The sequence below is a fragment of the Sciurus vulgaris genome (assembly GCF_902686455.1).
Source record: "Sciurus vulgaris genome assembly, chromosome: 10".
NCBI classification, from domain to species: Eukaryota; Metazoa; Chordata; class Mammalia; order Rodentia; family Sciuridae; genus Sciurus; species Sciurus vulgaris.
The window spans coordinates 8,001,330-8,018,639 of record NC_136470.1 but is presented as its reverse complement, the minus strand read 5'-3'; the positions used below and the strand labels follow the sequence as shown (position 1 = coordinate 8,018,639).

Sequence of the window (17,310 nt, the reverse complement as noted above, 5' to 3'; positions counted from 1 at the left end):
AAAAGGATTCAGAGATGATTTCCAGCTCTCAAGACTGTGGATACGGTGAGGAATCCTGAAGAAAGGGTTTTTGGATGGAGAAACTTGAAGGCTGTGATTTCAGTCTGCACCACTGCAATTATTATGATTGTGGTCCTAGCAAGATTTTACTGACTTCAAATGCTTTTCATCACCCTGAGGAGGGAACCCAGGCCCTCGAGCAGACAGGCAAGCTCTACCCCAGCCTGTTACTGACTTTAAGTGTATAAATGCTTCTTCTCATGAGGCCTGGGCAGTGCGAAGGTTCCTGTTTGAACTTGGTGCATTCTCTCCTGTATGATCTTTGGCTCTAACTGGAAGGCTTCTAGATAGTCACTCTGTCTTATTGATTGTTAAGACCTTGAATCAAAGTACATAGAATTAAAATACATAAAAATGAAGACTTTCAAAAAATCTACTTTTGAAAGGATTCTTAATTTACTGGAGTGTAGGAGCATATCAAGTGATATGGAGGTCAAGTTCAGCCCTGAGGGAAGGTGGGAAGCATTTTAATTACTGAAGTGAGCGCTAATGGACCAGATGGCTGGTCCCTGAGGTGCTCTGTTGTGTTCTCCAAGCACAACTCGGCACTGCGTTAATCGCATACGAGCTCCTCCTGTGTCAGAGAGCCCTAATTTGTGACATTCCTTGCTCATGGTCGATGGATAAGATAGCCCTTAGGACTTAGGACAGCCAGTAGGACTTTAAAACCCATGGTGACTCTGTTTGCTAAGAAAGAAGCGCAGCTTCATTTTGCTGAGGCCTCTGTCAGCATATTGGCCGCACACTCGGTAGAACCTGGGTCGGGGATGTTCCAGCGCCTTGAGAAAAGAGCCAGGGGAAGGGTGCCAGCCTCAGCCCTGGCCACTGCCAGCTGACCTGCCCTCTGCTTCCCCAGGTCATCCACTGCAGTGGCTACTTGAAGATCAGGCAGTATATGCTGGACATGTCCCTGTACGACTCCTGTTACCAGATTGTCGGGCTGGTGGCTGTGGGCCAGTCGCTGCCTCCCAGCGCCATCACGGAGATCAAGCTGCACAGTAACATGTTCATGTTCAGGGCCAGCCTCGACCTGAAGCTGATATTCCTGGATTCCAGGTGAGCGTGGCACCTGCCACCACCACTGCTGTGACATTCTAGAAGATACCGATGATAGAAATTGGCCCCAGAGAGCTCTGGGATGTTGAGCCAAACTATAACAAGGAACAAGTCCCACTAAGAATGTGGATTAGAAAGGGATTTAGTGAAATCTAGTCATGAATGGAAAGAATTAATTCAGCTTTGGACTCTGGGTCTTGTTTTAATTAATTAAGTTATATTTGAATCCTTTCAGTGGAGTTTGGAATGGGAATATGTGTTGTGGGCACAAGTTAGCCTTTTCTGAAGACCCACGACATCAGGATTATGTCTCGTCCCTCTGCCAAGCCGGTAGGATTTTAAAACCAACGGGTTTCCCTGCTGGGCACTGTGTGAAGCCCTTAGAGCCGCCAGCCACGCAGGTTGCCTTCCCTGGGGGTACACTGGACCACAAGCTCAGCCGGCACCCTGCCTGTGTCTGGGCTGCGGAAGGGAGTGTGAATGAGGCAGAGGCACGTCACTGTCCCCAGAGGGGTACGGCAGCCTCTCCCAGGGCAGGCTGCGGGCCTCGAAGTCCTTTTACTTTTTGCAGATTTCCCCCTATAGGCTTATAGTGGCCCAATAGGTGTCCAAAACCCTTTCTTTAAGGGGAGATCAATATTAGCAGTACCCAAGTCAGACACTATGCAATCCTAGACCAAATAGCCCCTATGGGGACAATAACATCATGTAAATAAGGAGGAAAGCGACTCTGAGGGAACAGGTAAACAGAAGGAAAAGAAAGCAAGAAACATAAAGAAAAAAAACTTAAATATTTTTTTTTAAAAAGGAGAAAAAAGAAAGAAAATCTACAGTATAACAGTCATATAGTAATGAAACCTCCCAGTGTTCAGTAGCCTGATGCATGAGAGGTACCTGACAATGAGCTTCAAGCCTCCAGCAGGCGTCTCAGCATGGGATTTGCCCCACCAGAAGATCGGAGCTATGGCTTCCAGGATTCTCCAAGATGGCTGCTCTGGCTTCCAAATGTGTTGGCAAATGGGGAGCTGCAGCTCAGGGGTGGACGTGGTCAGCTGGAGGTCCTGGAGACAGGATGCAGTTGGTCCGGCAGGAGTACTGGAGGTCAGGTGTGTTTGGTGTGGTTTTGGGATCCTGGAGGCCGGGTGCAATCAGTTGGTCTGGGTCCCGGTGATAGGGCACAGTCAGTTGGTCTGGGGGTCCTGGAAGCAGGGAGCAGTCAGTTGATGTGAGGGCCCCAGAGGTAGGGAGTGATTGGTTGTGCTGAGGGATCCTGGAGACGGGACTCAGTCTGTCTGGCCAGGGGTCCTACAGGGCCCGGCTGTTGTCTCAAAATGGCGGCAGCCACGTGTAATCAAACCTGCAGGTACTATGACAGTGAACTTCCAGGCAGCAGCAGGAATCTGGTTCTCCACTGACGGTCTGTGGTCAATCTGCTGGCAGCTGTCAGATGATCGGGAGGTGAACCTCGAGAGTTGGGTGATGGATAGGGGTAAGGCAGGCGATGGACATTCGAGTGGCAGCAAATGGCGGATGACAAACGCCTGACAGTGAGCAATCTGCTCTCAAAAAAGGCGTCAATATGTTGGCAGACTGCAGGTGATCACAGGTGATCACAGTAGACAAATGGGGTAAAGAGCAGGGGATCTATAAGCAGCAAAAACTGCCTCACCAAGAAACAGAATCTGGTGTTTCGGAGCAACAAGGAACGCAGCCTCCCTCTAGACTGCCATCTTGGATCCCCCCCTTTTTACTTTTTATTATATTTTAACTAAAATTTATTTTTGCAACTAATAACTGTATTTTTGTGGAGCATAATGAGATGTTTTTGCTGCACGTATGGTCCTGAGGCTTTGGCTTGTGGGGCCTCTTCCATTTTCTTATCTGCAAAATGACAGATCTGTCCATGCACTCACTACCCACAAGTCTAGAGAAGGATGACATTAGATGATAGATGTGAAGCATTTGAAAACTCAGAGCCTCAGTTATCCCCAAGGCCACCTTGTCTTTTGTCCTGTGGGTTCCTGAACTACACAGGCAGGAACAAGCTGTCAAGAGATCCTTCTCCTAACTTGGCCTATGTGGCTGAGGTTTCTAGGAGAAAGGACATATCCATTTCGTTTCCTGTATGTCCAGAAGTCAGGATTTATTGATTTAATTCCCCTATTTTGTTGAAACAGTGTCTTCCTATGTTGTTCAGACTGGCCTTGAACTCCTGGGTTCAAGAGATCCTCCTGCCTCAGCCTTCTGGGTAATTGGGATTATAGGTGTCCACCACTGTGCCTGGCTACTGGTGTCCCCACTGTTATTCTTACTATTTTACTTAAAGACAAATCTAGGTAGGTGTGGGAGGTGGAGACAGGTATTAGTTGAGTTCATCATGAATGCATCTCAGAACATCCAAGACAGGAGCAACAAGAGTCACCATTATCTTCCCAGAAACTGCAAGCCAAGAGCAACTAGAAATCTTTGGGGGAGCCTGCTGGCACCTTTGGGGGTGACCGAAGGGTGACAAATGTTCTTTCTGCCTTGCAGAAGGAGGCCCTGTGGAGAAGAGGCTGGACCAGCTGCCTCAGAGCTGGGCTGTGCAGTGACAAGGGACTTCTTTCCAAACTTAGGGACCACTTCTGAAAGTAGCCTGGAAGTCAGCTGTCCAAGGCCATTGCGGAGGGAACTAGGGCGGATCCCACTGCTCTCTCCTTTGTTCTGCCTCCTAATATCTCTCAGTCAATTCAAAAACAAAAGAACCTGAGACCCAGTGAATTCTCCAGAGGAGGAAAGAAGGAGGTGTCCCAGAGGAAAGATGTGGGGGTCTTTAGAAGTTCCTCAGCCCACACAACTTTGAAACACGGAGGGTCTTTCCAGCAAAGGGTGCAGGCAGTGAACTTGGAAGGCAGGCTGCTCCTGCTGGGTGCCTTAGACGTGGCCTGTGGGGCACCCGTGGGGGCCTGTGAACCTCACCTGTAAGGGCTGCACCCCTGAAGAAATGAGAACAAAAGGATGGAGACCTCCAAGGAGACTTCCTGCCCCACCTAAACCCTGCAGTACTTTCTGCTAAGTACCAAGAATCTTCTAGCAGCCATGAGGCTGAATTCCTTCATGGAAGAGGGGCTTCAGGGGCCACAGTGTGCTGGCGAATCCCTCACGGTCATTGTGGTCTTTCTTTGGTTGCAGTTCCTGTGGTTTTTGAAAAGCCCCTCTGCCAGGGGACAGTGGCCTGGGCTGTCCCAGCACTGGGAGGACAGCCGAGGCCAGTCCAAACCCTGGGAGCCACAGCAAGGACTTGGCCAGAGGCCCAGCAGCTTCCAGTCACAGGAGCAAGGGTGGTGGGCTTCAGGGGTCCTCTGGCCTGCTACCCAGCATGGTCCCAGGCAAAACTGAACTCAGAATGACCTGACATTTGGTACCCAGGGGTTTGTGGTACATCATTTTGAAATTGTAGCTGGTGCTTTTGCTAAGGATGGGTGAACCCAGTGATGTCTGGGGTTTGGCAGAGCCCTGTGACAGGTCTTCAGACACGAGAGGTTTGGAAAAAACCAGGAGGGCACCTTGCCAAGCCCTTCCCCTTCCCTTTAATTTTTAAAGCCAGTATGTACTTTGATGAGAAACTCAATCCATGTGTTTCTGATTCATTTACACTTTCAGGGCCCTTGTTCTATAATTTGACGTCGAGGAGGCTGCGAAGCCTCTTTCATCCCCCGCTGTGGAGATGTCTGTTTTTCTTTCTGGGGGAAGCCAGACGTCTCAATTTCCGGCCACGCAGAGTTTGACTCCGATGGGGCTTGAAGTTCTAGGTGGCCCTTAGTCCCCCGAGCATTGAATGACTGGCCTGGGGCAGTAAGGTCTCCTTTCTCTCCCTCAAGCCCCGTCCCTTTCCTGCCTTGTCGGAGCACCACGGGATGTGCACACCAAATAGGAAGCCACCCTGGGAACCTGGAGGCTTCCAGAAATCTGCCACCCAAACCCCCAGCAGAACTCAGCAGGAGGGGAAGAGGGCTCAAGAATGGTTGTGAGGTCGTCTCCCAGTTTAATGTGCAGCTGATATTTCACACCCTGGCTAGCAGGTCCCTAGCCCAGGCCGCCTGGGTGCCCTGGCCTTCCTGGGTGTCCCCTGCTCACTGCTGTCCCCTAGGACTGATTCTCACAGTAGCCTCACCACCTTTGGAATCTCTTCTTGTCCCCCTCTCTCATCTGTCTCTGAATATCTGTCACCACACTGTGGCTTAGGGCCACTTCCTCTAAAGGCACAGCTATAGCCCAGGAATCTACACCCCTGCCACACGCACTTTCACCTACAGACGGCGCGGCCCCAGGGCCAGTCACTGCGGAGGTGGTCTTGGATGCTGACAGCTACTTTTCTTCAAAGAGCCGGAATGGGAAATTAATCTGCCCAGGGCTTGACAGAATAGAGGGGTGGAGTCCTCCAAGCCCTGGCTAAAGGCTCCTGTTTCTGTGGAGAGCTTAAGGTCTGCCCTTTAGTCACAATATCTTCAGATGTTTGCTGCTTTCTGGGGGGCTCGAAATAATCTTCTGCTGATATGAGGCTTAGACATCTGCAGTTTTCCGTAATTCCCATTAGTAGGAATCACCCAACCACAGGGTCTGGAGACCAACTGAGCCCATTAGGAGTGTCCAGTGCAGAGTGGAGATTGAAACGCTGTGGAAGCAATGCATACGTGCCCGTCCACAAAATGCAGAACATGGTCTCTGCACGCAGCAGAGTATTGCTCTCATCATGGCTGCTTTCTCCCCGAGTCAGTATCAAAGTTCACCCCTACGTGCCCTCAGATAAGCTCACCCTTGAAAAAGCCTGCAGTCCTAAGCCATCCCAAATGTGCTTTCAACCAGGGGTTCAGGAGAACATTCCTGCTCAGAAATAGTGCCACATCCTGCACTGGGCCAGAGTTCAAAGACTTGCTTCTTGTAAAAAAGATCACTCTCAGTTTCCAAAATCAACATTTCCCCCTGAGCCTTTTAGCACTTGATTAGTTGGCAAAACCAATATTAGTTTAAACGAAAGGCAATCTGCAGAGCGATGTGACTCACAGAGCCACCGTCCTCCCCCAGGGTGACCGAGCTGACAGGCTACGAGCCACAGGACCTGATCGAGAAGACACTGTACCATCACGTGCACGGCTGTGACACGTTCCACCTCCGCTACGCGCACCACCTCCGTGAGTAGTGCCACCCGGGCCTGGGGTGCAGCTGGTGGGGGGAGGCCCTGTGCACAGGGCGGGTTAGGGGCATCCCTTGCTGGAGCAGCGTACGGAGGGGCCTGAAGCCTCAGGGTGGCTTCCTCACCTGTGATGTGTACTGCCCTCTCCCGCCATTGCCAGTTTGCAAGCATCCTGTCCAGAACCTTCTCAGTGAAGCCGGCAGGGGCAGGGTGTTTGGGAACCGCCTGGATTCTAGATTGTGGATGTGGAATCCCAGCTTCTCCATGAACTCTGGGTACCAGCTGTGAAGTAACACTGGAGCACTTAACTGAGGTCAGGAACCGGTTTAAGGGATTAATAGATCACAAACCCAGTGAAGGCGAGTCTCGTGTGCATACTCCTCCTTTTACTGCCGGGGATGATAAGGTCCAGCAAAGTAGAGCCACTTGCCTGTAGTCACACAGCAGGGAGGTGGCAGAGCTGGGAGCCAAACCTAAGCAGAGTCCAGTTGCTGAACCCCAACTCTGCTGGGGATGCTCGGGGGAGGCTCCATGTTCCGTGACAGAAACCAGCTTGGAAGGAGTGGAGAGGACAGAATTCGATGGGCCAGTGGAGCCTTGGGAACATCTGGATTTCAGAGGGGATTCTCCAGCCACCCAAGTGTCATTCTCAAAGTGACACTCAGAGAATCCAGATGGCAGCAAAGAATAATTTGGATGGAGTGGGACACCTCATCCTCCTGCTGCTGTGTAGTGGGTACACACAGATGGTCAGAGGAGCCACGACTTCTGCAGAGGGACCCAGAGGACTCACCTTAGCCCCTGCTCTACTGGGTTAGCGGAGAGATGTTAGAGGGCAAGTCGCTGATATCTTGTTGGAGGTGGACGGCGGGTCCTGGGTCTGCTCCATCCACAGTCACATTGTCCTCCTGCCTGCAGTGTGGACTGGCGGCCAGCAAACACGGCGTCACTTGGTGTGGCTGCTGTCTTCTCCCTGTGTCGCCACGGCAGAGACCCACGACAACCAGGACGCTTGGCTGGACAGACTCCTTGCTCCCTTGTGCACATGGAGATTCGGAGTTCTCAGTCCTTTCATTTGTTTTTTTTTAGACCAAATCACAATCTCATGAGCATCCCTGTCACTCCTGAGACCAAGTTCGGCAGGGAAGCAACGGCTTAGTGTCTGGATGGAATCTGCAGGGCAGGAAGCGTTTCCCATGCAACAGGGGGCAGTCACCTCCACAGGCCGCTGGGGGCAGGAGAATGCCGGGGAGCTTCTGCTGCAGGAGGGAGTTGAAAGCCAGCCCTGAACTATGGGAGAGAGCTGCTCAGAGCGAGGCTGGAAGGCTGAGGCCTCTGAGCCTGGAGAAGGAGAACTGGTGGCATTGAAAGTTCTCACTTTTTTATTTTAGGTGCTGGGGATGGAACCCAGGGCCTTGCACAGTCTCGGCAGGTGCCCTATCACTGAGTCACACCCTGACCCAAAAGTCTCCATGGACAATGCCATTTCTTTTATCTCACACTGCCTGGCCCAGGGCGGGAGCAGGCTTTCCTCTCCCTGAGGGAAGGAAATAGAATTGGTGCTTTGGAAAAATCATGAAGCCTCAGTGATGCTAGTCATGTGGCCCTTGTGACCCTGGCCTGGGCCAGAATTGGCAAATTGAAGAAAACAGAAAATGGCAGTAGTGGCAATGATTGCTACTGTTGTGTGGCTCTGACCAGGGCGGAGGCTGAGAAGCTCTCACAGGGACAAGGGGACAGCACAACCTCATCCCAGACTAGGGAGGTCGAGTGTGGTGGGATCCGCCGTGAGCCCCTGTGTCTGCCCAGCCTCCCTCTGCCAGGGTTTCCTGTGCGCACTAGAGGGGCTGGCAGTGAGCAAGTCTCAGATGATGCCAAGTCCTCAGTCAAGGCCCTCACCCAAGCACAGTGCTGGGGGCTAGATCCCGAGCTCACTCCCCAGTTCCAGCGTGGACACAGGCTCTGTACGTGAGCAGCCCCTCCGAACAGCCAGGACACAACCTGGAACTTTACTCTTGGTGTTGGTCATCTTTCTGTCACGGTGACCAAATACCTGACAAGGACAACTTAGAGGAGGAAAGATTTATTCTGGCTCATGGTTTGAAAGGAGGCAGTTCATGGTCAGCTGACTTCGAGGCAGAAATAGCATGGGGAAAGATATGGCAGGGGAAAGTTGTCCACTCGTGGCAGCTAGAAAGCAGCAGAGAAAGGAGGAGAGGCAGGGGCCGGGGAAAGAGCGAACCCTTTCCCCACGCGACCTGCTTCCTCCACCTGGCTTCCACCTCCCGGTAGTGCTTTCAGCTATGAGTGGATTGATCCACCAATGGATTGATCCAACAATGAGGTCAGAGTCCCCGTGACCACTCACAGCCTAAAGCCCCACCTCTGAACCTTGCTGTATTGGGAGCCATGCTTTCAACTTTGGGGGACATTCCAGATCCAAACCACGACACCCTTCTGTCCAAAGCCAGAACTGTCAGATGAAGTAAGGGGAGAGAGCCAGCAGCCATGGCGCCGGGAGTCAGGGTCTTCATGATGTAACACTTGGGCAGTTCCAGAACCTCTTCAGGGAGTGATCCCAGAGGCTTTCCTTGCCTTCCCCCGTGCAGAACTGGGGCCAGAGAGGCCAACACCAGGCTTCCTGTCCCCAGCTGTCTAGCCCTGGGGCCAGCAGGCACTTGTTATATTTCCTTAAACTCCAGCTCTTGACCCTGAGCCAGGAGTTCAGGTGCAATTATTTAGTTGCACTGAAACACGGGCAGGAAAAGGGAAATGAGCCAGGGAGGAAGAGTCCTCCATCCACGGGCTACTGCCAGGGGCGGCTAGTGCCCAGTCCCCTGGGGACCCTGGAGCCTGGGCGGGGCCCCTGCTCAGAGTTATGGGGCCCCCGACAGCCATTGCCTGAGGGCTCATCTCAGGGCAAGGCCTCAGGAGGGAGAGCAGGTAAGCAGCTGCATGGCCACCATTTGGGGCTGTGTGAGGCTGTGTGAGGCACCAGCCCTCTACAAGCGCCCCTCCCCTGCCAGCCGGCTCTTGTCTTTGCTTTGTATGGCAGGAACACACCTCTCTCCGGGGCACCTTCACCCCTCTGCCTTCTGAGCCTGGGGCCAGTTGGCCAGCTGGAATGTCCTCCCAGCCCAGCTCCTGCTTGAGGGCTGAGGGGAGCTGAGTGCCCACACCGTCCAGTTCTCTGCACTCCTGGCTTGGTGCCAGTGGCTGCCACCTTCCCATATGGGGCAGTGTGTCCAGCTGCTGCTTGGCCCCATAGTGCCCACCCCAGGGACCCAAGTCTTGTTTCTTTATGTCCTGATGGAGACTGGGTGACTTTGCCAGGGCAGCCATGAAACGCACTGCAGACAGGGAGGCTTCAGCAACAGACACTTGCTTTTCCACAATTCTTAGACTGGAAGTCCAAGATCACGGTGTTGGTAGGGTTGGTTTCCTCTGGGGCCTCTCTCCTTGACTTGTAAGTGGTGTCTCGTCCCTGTGCCCTCCCGCGCTCATCCCTGTGTGCGCCTGTGTCCTCATCTCCTCTTCCTGTAAATACACCAGTCTCATGAGCTGGGCCCAGCGATGTGACCCCTCGCCTCTGTCATAACCCTTTGAGGGTCCTGGCTCCAAACCCAGTCACATCCCGAGGTAGCAAGGCTGAGTCCTTCCTCGTGTGATTTCGTAGCACCCAGTCCAGCCTACAGCGGGTTTTCTTTTTAACATCCCTGCATCCTCACCCAAGTGTGGCAGGGCCACATTTTTGTTCTGGGCAGCCAGGTGGCTTGGGGAGACAGGTGAGAGGTCTGAGAAAACTGAAAGCACAGTTTGCAATGTGGCTTTTCAGTCTCGTCATGGTGCTAGGGCTCAGGGGCCTGGCCTGAGGGGAGGTACCCGCGAGCGCTTCTTATCTAGCCTCCTGGCCTCCCACAGTCCACCTGGATCTGAACCATGGCTGCTGCTGACCTGGGGCTTGAGTCCTTTGATCTGATTGCCTAGAACTGGCCTGCTAGGAACACGGGATGTTGGTGGCTTCTGCTGTTCCTCCTCCGTCCTTCGCGGGCGGCTGCAGGTACCATCAGCCATTGTCCCACACGCCTGGGTTCCTCAGGACTTCATGGTGAGAGGCACAGATGTGTCCATCCTGGCAGTTGGTGAGGTCACTCACTGAGCGCAGGGACAGAGCAAGCAGCCGCCACCATGCGGGTCTGGAGCGAGGTCCCTGGGTTTCCAGGTGGTTCTGGATCCCTGCTACGTACCTAACAGAGCCCTCCCTACACGGCTCAGAGTGCCCTCCTGACACCGCGGAGAGGCCCAGACTGCTCATCTCAAGCGCAGTCCCAACTGTCCTCAAGAGACGTCCCAAGGAAACCTGCACGCTGGTGTGCACAAGCTAGGGCTCTCTGGGGACAGGGACTAACTGGACACAAGGGCCATAGTTAGCTGGCTTTCACACATTTTTCAAAACATTATCTTTACTGGGAACGAGGGTCCGTGGGGCCTGGAGAATTGTAGTCCCCCAGAAAAAACAGCTCCAGAAAGCCTTCCAGAAAGCCAAGCTCATGAGGAAAAGCAGGCCCGGGCAGTGGGGTCGGGAGGGCTCTGGAGTTAGCACAAGTAGGCTTATGTGGGCCTCGGGCCAGGGTGCCCTGGGGTCCCCAGGAAAGCTCTCTAAGAGGCTGCGCCAGGTTTCCCCCAGAATCTTCCTCGAGAAAAGCGAAGACAGGACCTCACGGGAGTGACTGTGGCCTTTGCATCCCAGCCCTGACCCAGCTCCTGAGGGGCAGAGGAGGTGGGTCACTGAGGACCCCAGCACGGCACAGCAGCATGGCCTCAGACGCAGAGAAGCCAGGCTCCTCCAGCTGCCCTCTCTGCTAGGTGTTTGGGGGTCTCCTTCATGGAGGTGGGGGGAGTTGGCAGGTCCTAGGGGTGAGCAGAGGACAACACAGGTGGGGAGGCTCCGTGTCTGCACCAGATGATGTGTGGGAGGGACATCTGGTGGGCTTCTGTGTCCACGGTTCTGAAGAAGCATGACTTCCATGTGGTTACCTCTGCGAGGTGACTGAGAGTTTCACGTGACTCTTTGGGTAGGCCTCTGCCCAGAGTGGGCCAAGCCAAAATCACGGAAGAGAAACAGGCCCTGTCCCACCATCAAAATTCAACATCCCAGAAAGGCTTTGAGACCTGAATATGTGGCTTACAAAGCTTTAAGCAGAACTGTTATGGCAAAAGTATAGGAATTAGAGTAACTAGTATAGAGCCGAGAAGAACTCTCTGAAGGACACACAGTAGTCATAAGTTCAGATGCTTAGGGGGCCAGGCATGTAGCATGAATGGGCAAGTGCAGGGCAATAGGGAGTGGCAGAGCCTGTGGCTAACTGGAGAACACATGACCCACTCTGTCTTAATCCATTTTGTGTTCTATAACTAAATACCACAGAGGGGGTAATTTATAAAGATCACAGGTTTATGAAACCCATGGTTCTGAAGACTGAGAAGGGCAAGATCCAGAGGAGCCTATGGCAAGAACCTTCTTGCTCTTCCCTAGGAGACTCCTCTCTCCCCATGGTTTTGCATGTCTCCTTACTGGTCCACCTACCCTCTACCCAGCAGTGTTGCGGGTGGGGTAGGGGAGGTTGCATTGGGAAATGTGAGTGTGTGGAGACCCAGTCCCAAAAGGCTGTGCAGCTTGGTTTCAGTGTCACCAACTACATTCCCTCTGAAGTCCCACCTGGCAGAGGAGAACCTTGGGGGCACAGGGAAGACATGAACCATTTTTTCCCATCAGGGTGAGGGATTCATTTCCTGCAGCTGCTGTAACAAATCACCACAAAGTGGAGAGCTTAAAACAACAGAAGGTTATTGTCTCTCAGTTCCAGAGGCTAAAAGTCTGAAAGCAAAGAACCCCAGAGCCGTGCTCCCCCACAGGTCTCCAGGGAGAAGCCTTTCCTCTTCCTCGGTTGTTGGTGGCCTCACATGTCCCTTGGCTGGTGGTCGTATCACTCCAGTTGGCCACTCTTCACATGGTATCTCCTCTGTGTGTCTTAAAGGACACGTGCTGTTGGACGTAGGGCCCGCTGGGTGGTCCAGGATGACCTTTTCGAGATCTGTCAGGTGCTCACCTCTGTGAAGACGCTTTCAAACATGAGGGATTGTGAGAATTAGAATTCGATATGCATCTTTTTGGGAGGAGACGCTATTCATTTGATCCATGACAGGCGTTTTTGGCATCCTTTTCTACTCTTAAAATGTAAAACAGAGTTGGTGGGCGGGTGTTGTGGCTCGGTGGTGGAACGCTTGCCTAGCTGGTGTGAGGCACCGGGTTCCATCCTCAGCACCACATAAAAATATTAATTAAATACGTTTTATGTCCATCGATAACTAAATACATCTATATGAACAGTTGGTGTGGTGCTGCAGACTGTAACCCCAGCTCTTGGGAGACGGAGGCAGGAGGATGGTAAATTCATGGGCAACCTGTCAATGCCTTGTCTCAAAATAAAAAACACAAAGTGCCAGGCTTACAGCTCAGCTGTAGAGCACGCCTGGGTCCAGTCCCCGGTACTGGGGGGCAGGGAGCAGTAGCAGAAAACCACATCCAAAGGGGAACAGGAGCACGCCCACTGCCTTTCCAGAGGTCGGTCGGCTCCCGGACGAGGCCAGGCCCGTGGAGGGGTTCTAGAAGAAGCAGGCAGGCTGCCTATTTCTCTGGACAGTATATTTGTGGAACTAGAATTTCCATCTCTGAGTGGCCTGGAAAGACTCGGACTAGCGGCTTCCAGGACCGTCCTGGACGCTGGGCTGGAGACACCACGCAGAGGGACAGTGCGGGCTTCCGCCCTCAGAGCTCAGGGTCGAGGGACGCCTTCGACCACCACCACCGTCCGAAGGGCTTTACTTTATAGTCCTGTAGCCTGGGATCGTTCCAGGCAGCTAATCGAGGACGACAGACTGGAGGGAGGACTGATGCCGACCAAGGAATGTTGTGACTAAGTGTCTAGGATTTCGATTTGGATTGATATGTTGACTATTGCCATGGGTCATGGGGAAGCAAGAAAAAAGAATGACATGTATCTGTCTGTTTCTGCATCGAAGCCTAATCACAGCAGAGCCAGGGAATTAATGAAAACGATAGTCGGAAAGGTCAGAGATAATAAGATCTCAGCAATTTCTGCAATTTGATTCTTAAAATATGTGGGAGAAACTGGCTGCATTTTATCCAGCTTGAGATGATTACGAATAGGTTTTTGGAGTGTTGTAAGAAATTAGAGGAAGTAAAGTACAAGCTCAGAAGAAAGCAATGCGCAGGTATGTTCCCATGAGGCTTTCTGGACACTGCTAGGCATAGATTTTTTTTTTGTACCAGGGATGGAACCCAAGGTCGCTTACTCACCGAGCCCCATCCCTAGCCCTTTTTATTTTTTATTTAGAGGCAGGGTCTCACTGAGTTGCTTAGGGCCTCGCTAAATTCCTAAATCACTCCCTAAATCGAGATCCTCCTGCTTCAGCCCCCTGAGCCACCGGGATTACAGGCGGGTGGCACCGTGTCCAGCCTAGAATCTTTTTTCTTTGATGTTATGATGTGTGTGAGAGTGTGTGAGTGTGTGTGTGTGTGTGTGTGTGTGTGTGTGTGTGTGTGAGAGAGAGAGAGAGAGAGAGGGAGAGAGAGAGAGAGAGAGAGAGAGAGAGAGAGACCAGGCAGAAGTCGGGGCCTCACATCTGCTAGGTGCTGTAACCCTGAGCTACATCCCCAGCGCTTTTTCTTTTTCTTTGGAGACAGGTTCTCTCTGACTCTGTCCAGTTTGTGATCCTCCTGCCGCAGAGGCAGGACTTACAGGCCTGTGCCACCATGCACAACCTGATGTTAGGAAACTTATTGAGAATGTGTGTTAGTTCCTCATTCTGACACTGATGAGGCCCTTAAAATTTAGAACTTCGTGTCTCCTTTCAGGCTTAGGAGTTGCACGTCAGGGTTTGTCGAGATCATTTCTGCTCCAGCGTTTCGGGTCCTCCCTTGGAGGATCTCCTGTCTGTCAGCGCTTTGGCCTCCTCGCGTGGCGCTCTGGGCCTCTCATCTTCTAGCCCATCATCCCCTTTTATTCATAAGCAATCTTTATTATGCTCAGGAATACTTTCTCTATATTTCAATCTTCTTTATTTTTTAAAAATGCATTTTCTTTAAAACTTTAAAATCTTACACTTAAGAGCTTTCTAATCTTCTCACAGCATCCTGTTTTCATGGTGGAAACAAACACAAGTGAGCGTTCCTGAATCAGTAAGTGGAGGTCTGACGCCTCTCTCCTCTCTTCCCTGGACTGTTTCCTCTGGTGGCAGTTTTCTTCTTTGTTGTTTTTATGGCCGATGCTTCCCTGAGGGGTGAGGCAGTGTGGAGTGGGGCTGGGCTCTGTGGATGTCGGCAGGCCTCCCCCAGGGGACACATCCTTTTTGCCAGAGGGAGCAGGCAGCTGGTTTTGTGACAAGGGGCTCCACCAAATGCCTCCTGGCCTTGGGTTCTCAGCCCATTCCCACCCTCCTCTGTGGATCCCTCTCTTAGAATGTGGCCAGAGTCTGCCTGTTGTCAGCTCTCTCAGCTGCCGACCCTGTTAGTACTCCAGGCTCATACTCCTGCTGTGCCTCCCACCACCCCAACTTCTTAAAAAAGATATGGGTGCCTCTCTCTCTCTCTCTCTCTCTCTGAGGTACTGGAGATTGAACCCCAGGGAGCTCTACTGCTGAGCTACAACCTCGGCCCTTTTTATTTTTTTCTTTTGAAACTGGTTCTGGCTGAGTTGCTGAGCCTGGCCTTGAACTTGTGATCCTCCTGGTTCAATCTCCAGAGTCACTGGAACTCCAGGTGTGCCACCACCCCCAGCCCACCACCCTGATTTACAAATGCCGTTTCACCAGGCAGAGTGGTGCACAGCTACAATCCCAGCTGCTTGGGAGCCTGAGGTAGGAGGCTGGAAAGTTCAAGGCCAGCCTGAGCAACATAGCAAGACCCTGTCTCAAAATAAAAATAGAAAGGGCTGGGGAGCAGCTCGGGGCAGAGCTGACCTAGCATGCGGGAGGCCCACTCCCTTCCACTGGCACACGGAAATGCCCTCCCAAGAGACTAGCCAGCATTGCCTGTTGCAGTTGCATTTTTTTTCTTAAATAAAACTCACCTTTTTAACCATTTTCAGTGGTTTTTAGTGAGTGCTGTGCTCCTATCACTTTTTTTCTAATTCTGGAACATTTTCAAGGTCTCCAGAAGGTGCCTAGTCCTAGTTGCTATTCTTTTCCACTCAGCCCCTGGCATCTGCTCATCCATTGACTCTCTGGACTTGCCTCTTCTGGACACTTAGCATACACTGTGTGATGCCTTGATGGATGGGAACTTGGTGAGTCAGCCTGGGGAGCGGACCATGTGTTCATTACTTCACCCTTTGTGTTTCTTCTTTGGTGAATTGTTTGTTCATGTCTTTTCCCTGTATTGCTTTTAGGGTCTTAGTGTTTTTATTAATTGGTATTAACTCTTCATATATTAAGGCTAATAACCCCTTGACTATCATATTTGTAGCATTTTTTCCTTCTGCACCAAAATATTTTGATGGGAGTGTTAAAGTGGATGATAAAGAACTGTTAGGAAAGTGGAAAGAGAGCAGAAAGGGCAGGGAGAGCCCAGGGAATGTTCAGGTGGGGAGTCGGGGGGCTTCATCTTGTTGATACAATGTAAGAGCTGAATTTGTGTTGTGTGAGTCTGGCGGGGTTGCTGACAACCAGTACAGTCACAGACTTAGCCCCTTTGGCCTCCACTTCAGATATCTACTCAGGCAACTGCTAGTTGAGGGGCTGATGCTAGCCTTACCTTGAGAAGCAAGACTGTTCTAGAGCTGGGGGTGGACAGCTGGGGCGGGGCTTTACTTAGCTTTCCTCTTTCCACTCCCCACACACAGCTTCTGGCACCTGCCTCCCCTGCAGGCCTCCTCCATGTGCCTCCTGAGGGCTGTGAGGGGGAGTCACGGTTTGTGGGTCCACCAAGGCTCGGGGTGAGCTGCTCAGCACTGAGGTTTGCACCCATGCATAGAAGATGGGCCCAGAGGCCCGATTTTCAGGAACTATGTCACCAAGCAGAGGACTTTGCTACATGAGCAAGGCAGATGACTTGGCCCCAGGAAAATGGGTAATTGGGAGGAAGATTTTAATGGCAATAGAGAAACAGCGATTTCACTGTGAATACAGAGCAACTGGGTATCAGCAACAGGGTGGCTCCTGGCCTAGCACCCTGCAGTTACTAATTTGCTTGAATAACTACATCACTCACCCCCTCTGTCCATCAAAGACCAGGGGGATTAAAATGTAATGGTGTTGGATCCTAAAAACGCAGATAGGTATTCCTGCCCCACCAGGTACCAAGCTGTTGGGGGCTGTTTCCTGCAAGGGAAGCAATGCTCTGCACTCGGGGGTCTTGGTGGGCTCCCTGAGGTTGCAGGCTGCATCTGGGAGTGCGCACGTGTGTGAGTGTGCCCGACTCCTCCATCAAGTCCTGAGGCGTCCTTGACCCCAAAGGCCTGGAATCAGGGATGCAGGTCCGCGGTGGGGTGGCACCCCAGAGCCGCGGCCGTGCACTCATGTCGCCTTGTGCTTGCAGTGCTGGTGAAGGGCCAGGTCACCACCAAGTACTACCGGCTGCTGTCCAAGCTGGGCGGCTGGGTGTGGGTGCAGAGCTACGCCACCGTCGTGCACAACAGCCGCTCCTCCAGGCCCCACTGCATCGTGAGTGTCAATTATGTCCTCACGTAAGTCAGCCCTCTTGTTCCTCCCTTGCTCCTCCAGTCCTCGCGTGGCTCCCAAGGTGCCCTCACTCTCTCGCTCCAACACCCTGCATTTGTCTCCTGTGTGGTTTCGGTTTGAACCACCCAGTTTTTTGGGAAGGTCCAAACAATCCTATGTTTGGCAGAGAGGAGCGAGTGCTGGGGGGGCCCAGGTGGGGTGGGGAGCCCCACCTCGAGCAGGGTGCAGAGCGGGTGCACGCCTGGGTCAGGACTTCAAGC

General features: G+C 52.4%; 1 protein-coding gene across 1 annotated transcript in view; it reads left to right on the top strand.

Annotated features, from left to right (window-relative positions):
* Nucleotides 1-17,310, top strand: part of SIM2 (SIM bHLH transcription factor 2) — a 37,751-nt gene that overhangs the window by 11,396 nt on the left and 9,045 nt on the right. Inside the window, exons 4-6 of the mRNA XM_079155194.1 lie at nt 917-1,116; nt 6,181-6,287; nt 16,908-17,055. Coding sequence (XP_079011320.1) covers nt 917-1,116; nt 6,181-6,287; nt 16,908-17,055 — 455 coding nt within the window. The remainder of the gene's footprint in view (nt 1-916; nt 1,117-6,180; nt 6,288-16,907; nt 17,056-17,310) is intronic.